The 6000-nt window shown below is 43.6% G+C and overlaps 1 protein-coding gene across 2 annotated transcripts in view; it reads right to left on the bottom strand.

The window, feature by feature from the left end:
• Window positions 1–292: 292 nt before the first annotated feature.
• LOC111159062 (exo/endonuclease G) overlaps window positions 293–6000 on the bottom strand; it is a 28101-nt gene continuing 22393 nt past the window's right edge. For both annotated transcript variants that reach the window (XM_022521441.1, XM_022521442.1), the window contains one exon: window positions 293–2694. In XM_022521441.1, the coding sequence (XP_022377149.1) occupies window positions 2233–2694 (462 nt within the window). In that variant the 3' untranslated portion in view covers window positions 293–2232. The remainder of the gene's footprint in view (window positions 2695–6000) is intronic.

The following is a 6000-nucleotide window of genomic DNA, read 5'->3' as shown; positions in this document are numbered from 1 at the left end:
ACGGAAGGCAGAGTCCCAGGCCCGACCTGAGAATTTCGCTGGCTCCAAGGTAGGACCCACTGGAGGCTGCCTGGCTCAGGTGGGTAATGAGGAGATAATTCCATCAGGGGACAGACGGTGCTGGGGAGTGGCTTAGGGATCTCCTGCATCCAAGTCCAAATACTCAGCAGTCCTACCGGGGGAAGCTGAAGTGATTTGATCCTGGGGAAAATTCCAAGCTCCACTGAGTATTTATATTTCAGTTTGTTCTGGAGGGACTCTTAATGGAAATGTTCAGACAAGTCAAGATCACTCATGTAGACCGCATGTTTTATTATAAGCACGGAACTATTTTTCACAATGACCAGGCAGCACTTTTCATACTAAAAACCCAAGGCACTTCAATTCACTGATCCAAAAATCAAGATTCTCTACCATCTAGGTAGAGGGGCAGGAGTGCAAAGAGCATGGGAAATAAGTCCAAGGCTGAAGAAAATTCAGGCCAGATCAGGGCATGGAGCCAGACGTGAGGGAAAGGAGATGATGGCTCACCTCTAGAGATGAATGCCAAGCACCCAGGCCTTCTCCCCCAGAGTCGCCCCCTCAGGCTCTGGGAGAAACACCAGACCGGGAGGCCCCACCATCCCCTCTCCAATGAGGAGAGAAAGTAACAGATTTTTTTGGTCACAGTAACATTTTGGCTCTTTATCCCCGGGAAGAAAAGGACTGGCATAAGCTAATGGCAAATAGTGTGATAAAACAGACTGGTATTAATCAGGCTACTATGTTCTGAACCCCCAACTTCTTTCTTTTTTATCCAAATAAAGGAGCAGAACAAGGTCAATCATTATCAACTTACCTTTATCTTAAAATCTTGGCATTTCTGTTAGAGACAAACACACAAAACACCACAAAAACTGCTCTGGTAACACCACTTAGAAAGATGGCAGAGCTAGGATACATTTAGACAAGCTCCTGGGCCCTATTTTAAGGTATTTCGCTGTCCATACTTATGGTAGCCCTTGAAAGGATTCCATGTAAACCCAAATCTAGAGATCTGACTCAGAAAAACAGCCAGTTTCCCTTAGAGATAATCAGAATTGTCTTTGAGTCTTTGGCCCAAAGCACCACCTTCCCGTAGGCAAGTAGGCAAGCGGGCCCGAGGGAAGCAAACCATGAGCTGGTGAATCTGTGGACACAGGCCCTTCTTAGGCCCCGTAATCTTTGGAACAAACTGCTCACCTGGAAAGCAAAGAACTTAGCAATTGGGCACCATCCGCTCACTAAAAGAACTGCATCCCTGGAGGCAAGTAGGGGCTCTGGTAAACCCCACAAAGCAATGCCCTCTAATCTTCAAACACCTGTAATTGTTTCTTCCCAAAGAGCTATGGAGTGTTCAAGTCAGAGAACATTCAAGACCTTTTGGCTCAATGGCAGACAAGAAACCAAACCCCTCTTAGCAAGTGGGCCCAGAATCACCAAACCCATGTGTATACATTTCTAAGTCAAAACCTCTGTGTCTGGATTACTTCGGTCTATGTCATGCTCTTTCTTCTCGGCCCCACATGCCTACCTCTGTGGGTTACTTCTTTGGAAAGGTGAACCTTGGACAAAATACTTAAGCTTAATTTCCTCACGTGTAAAATGAGGACAGTGGTATTTACCTCAGTGAGTTGCTGTAAGATAATCCATGTAAAGCACTTAGCTTAATATACAGAACACACTAGATAAGCAGAAAATGTCACTAAGGGCTTCTATAGGGCAGAAATGAAGGACCAGCAGGTATGTCAGAGGAGCAAGAAATGAATACGTAACACAGTAATACATGTGGACAGGACAGCACACAGAGGATATCTAAAAGCCACCTCCAAGACCAACTCGGGTCCTAGAGAAAGAAAACATATAACACTGGGCTCCAAGAAAGCTGAGGAGATACATCAAAGATAATGCATGATTCAGCGGCACGAAAACAAAATGCCTTCACATGCGAACATCCAAAGAGAGACAAAAACAGCGTCGTCCTGTGGTCAGAGTCCTCTGTGAACCTGACGCAAGATCAGCATCCAATCTGTAGGTCTTACAGTTTCCTTAATAATTAGTTCCCGTGTCAAATAAAAAACTGACAGAATTTTTTAGATCTTTCATCTTTTGGGGAGAAATTTAGTCTGAAGTTTAGGATTTCATCATTTCTATAAAGCAAAGCCACTAAAACACATGAGCTCAATGAAGAGGACACATCTTCGGAGAAAAAGACTAAGATTGTTTTCCCTCCAGGATTCCTGACTGCTCCTTAGCTTTGAGTTCTTCTAGTTTCTTCTTATAGCAGTTCATGAAGTAATCATCTGGTTCAATCCCTGCATTCTTCAAATTTTCCATGACCTTTTCCAGCCTGAAGACTGATCGGGCTCCCTCAACCTTTCTTGTGCTCAGGTACAGAGTGAACTCCTGGAAATCCAGGAGCTTACAGGTGTCCACAGAGCAGATATTCCTGATACTACTAGTTCTATCCAAACGAGGGAAAAACACCAGTCCTGATAACTTCTCCAGGTCCTGAAGGCTCACTTGGAATTCACTTAACTGGGGTTGGAAGCCAATGGCTTCATTGGGAACCACGAAGGCCCCTAGTGCCAGCGGTTCAGTAGACATTGGGCTTCTGCGAGCCAGGATCACCTTATAAAGGTGCGAGGGAACAGCCACATTGTCCTCACCAATCACCTAAAAACAAAGCAGCTGTGTTAGCAATGCTAACTGATGCTGGCAGTTCCCAAATTTCTCCTAAAAAGATTTTCAACACATTTCTGTAAAAACATTTATAAATTACCCCAACAATGAATTTAAATTCAACTGTCAAAAGTAATAATAAAACAAAATACAATTCACAGAGAAGATGAGAATCTAACAGGTAGATTCTGATTATAATCTTTAAAATAATGCCACCCCAGGGGCGCCTGGGTGCCTGAATGGGTTAAAGCCTCTGCCTTCGGCTCAGGTCATGATCCCAGGGTCCTGGGATTGAGCCCCACATCAGGCTCTCTGCTCAGCGGGGAGCCTGCTTCCTCCTCTTTCTGTCCCTGCCTGCCTCTCTGCCTACTTGTCTGTCAAATAAATAAATAAAATCTTCAAAATAATGCCACCCCAAAGAGTAGAGGTCACATCCTCTGCTCTGACTGTAAGACAAAGGGCAAAAGAATGCCCAAAAGAACAGGCAAGAAAAGCTGTTTCATCACATAATCAGAACTTCTGGTGCTCTCAACATTCAAAGGTCAAAACTCCCAGCTTGAGATATAAAAATATGGCCTTAGTTTATCAAATTCACTAGGGAGCTAAACAAATAGCTCTCAGAAAAGCAGCCAGACACACTACATCGGTATCACTAGCTCCAGTTTCGCCTAGACGGGCTCATTTTTGAAATTAAATTAAGTAAATGTAAATGCTGCTTGCTCAAGAGTTTTGCACACTCTTGGGCCTATTACCAAACATAGAACTTCTGAATGTGCCCTCAAACCAAACACTTTGGAAAGATATCCAGACAACAGAGAAGCCAGGGTCAGGCCTGCAAACAACTTGCTTGCCAATGAAGGTTGGCTCTAATGATGAAATAACATTATTATGGAACCTTTTCAAATTTCCTTCCAACTGGCTTAAAAGCCATATCTGTTTTCTGAAAAAAAGAAAACTGAATATCCATTTCCTTAATGGTCTCCAATAAAATGATACAATCCAACTATAATAAGCATATGTACTACTACCCCTCCCAGGCCCTTCCTCGGTCTGCGTGGGCATTCGCTCCTGATCAAACCTGCCTGCCACCAGAGGCTGTGCTGGGAGTCCAGATAAGGCAGAGGGATGAGAGCTACAAGGATTCTTTCCTGCTTTTTTCCGGCTTCTACCTACATGGCACACAGCCTAAGAATGCCATGGCTATCTGCTGTCTGGCACGCATGGAGGTTCCACTGCCAAGACCAACTGTGGGACTGCAGGGAAGCCCCATCTACAGGCCTGATTTCTCCAAATACTATCGCTCAAGTTAGTGGAAGCAGCTGGTCAGGGCTCACCTGAGTAAAGTTTATGAAAGTACACAGTCTATAAGCATGAAACCCTACAGCCCTCCAACAAGTCATTTATGCAGCTAGGAAAATGAACGTACTCTTCAAACAAAAAATACTGAAGGTGAATTCTATGGAGGTCCACAGTTAGGCCACAGGTGACCAACAGATGTTACTGCAACAAGACAACTCAGAGGGGCTATGGCTGGCACTGCTGGAAACACAGAAAGGAGCAAGCTTTACAGTGAATGCCCTAGTGTCTCAAGAAGTTTCCCATTTAGAGGAGGAGTCAACCCCCACTGCTTTCACGGGAGGCAGAATGTGGTCAGATGCCAATACAGGGCACAAGACAGCACTAAGGGAAGCAAGGGACCAGACCTGAGGACACAGCTGCAGCTGAGCCGTAGTTCACAGGGGGATAGAAGTTTAGTTGGGCTTCCAGGGTTAGCTGGGGAGCCAACAGTTAAGCAAATCCTTGATGCCACCTGGTGGACATCCTTCATCACTGCAGCACAGCCTCAGATTCCCAAGTATGAGGAGCCCTCCAGACCATTCACTTGATTGTTTTCTCTCCTCCTGGACTCTCTGCCTACAAATAAATAACGTATTCAAGAATAATTAATGGTCGCGCCCATCAGCTGCCAACCAGGGCTTCTAATCAGAGTAATTAAACTCCAGCCAGAAGTAAAGAAGTTTGACATTTTAAGATTTATAAAAATAAATCATTTCTATGAGGTTTTCAAAAACCCACAAAATAGCTAGAGAATGTCCAGTACTACTTTTAAGAATTCTCATGGGACACAAAAATTCCTACTAAGAACCACAAGGTAGGATCATTTCACCTGTGACCTTACAGTATTTCAACAAGGAGCTGCAAAATACTATCCCTAAAAACAAAGAGAAAAATGAAAACTTAGCCCCTATCTTCTCTGATTCAGTCTGCTTTGTTCTTAGGAAGTAAACATCTGTAACCTGTTAAAATAGGAACCGGCAACATTTGGAAATTCAGAAAAGCCACTGTTTTTTCCTTGAATTTATGACTTAAACAAAATCCTAATTTTCAATTTATCTTCTTCATAGACAACTCAACCTACATAATAAAATTCTCCCAATTCTGGGAAAACTATGAAAAAAGCAATTTTTGTAGTGGATGTCATTCAAAAGATAAGATGTAATTGCATTCGGTACAACAGATGGTTCTGCTGAGGGACTCTGGGGAAACACAGCATCAAGCAAGATTAGACAAGTTAAAGGTGGACAACAGGTTTCAAGAGGAAGCAGGATGGACACAAATGACACCCTCAGCAAAGGACTTGGGGGCTGAACACATACCAAGTCTTCAGTATCAGTAAATCAGCAACAATCTTTGTCATAAAGATGTAGATATAAAAGTACTTTATAGAGGAAATCCTCACTGCTGTTAAAGTAGCAAAAAGTACAGAACTCTTGTCAGGATTGTAACAAAAAACTGGAAATCAACTGTGTGTAACTAGTAAACACAGTATACAGAAGAGCCATAAAAGTGGCATGCGCTCACCACCTAGTCAGTCTGCATACCCGCTGGCCTGAGGTTTCTTTCTGTCCAAGAGACAGAAACAACAATTTGCTCTCCCCCGCCCCAGCGCCACACACACAGGACTGGGCCTTCACACTGACTCAGTGCCAGAAGAGCCTGGCAACAAAGGACATTCAGGCTAGGTGTGCCGGTCATATACATAGAGCAACTGTTATGTAAATAAAATTAACCAGCAGCACAAGGAAAATACATGTACCTGCTATAATCAGATAGATATATTTGGTTACATTCCCCTGGTAGGACCAAAAAAGAAAATCCAAAAATAAAACTGTTGGACACATCAAAGGACCAAGCCCTTAAAAAGTCAAGCCAATCAAGTGAAAGAAATCACGACAGCATGATAAACAGGGTCTCCACACCTGAGGGGACAGAGGAACAAGGGAAGAAGGGAGTCAGGAC

This window comes from Enhydra lutris, unplaced genomic scaffold (genome assembly GCF_002288905.1).
Source record: "Enhydra lutris kenyoni isolate GAN:26980312 unplaced genomic scaffold, ASM228890v2 scaffoldscaffold66, whole genome shotgun sequence".
Taxonomy (NCBI): domain Eukaryota; kingdom Metazoa; phylum Chordata; class Mammalia; order Carnivora; family Mustelidae; genus Enhydra; species Enhydra lutris.
This window is presented reverse-complemented; position numbering and strand designations above follow the sequence as displayed.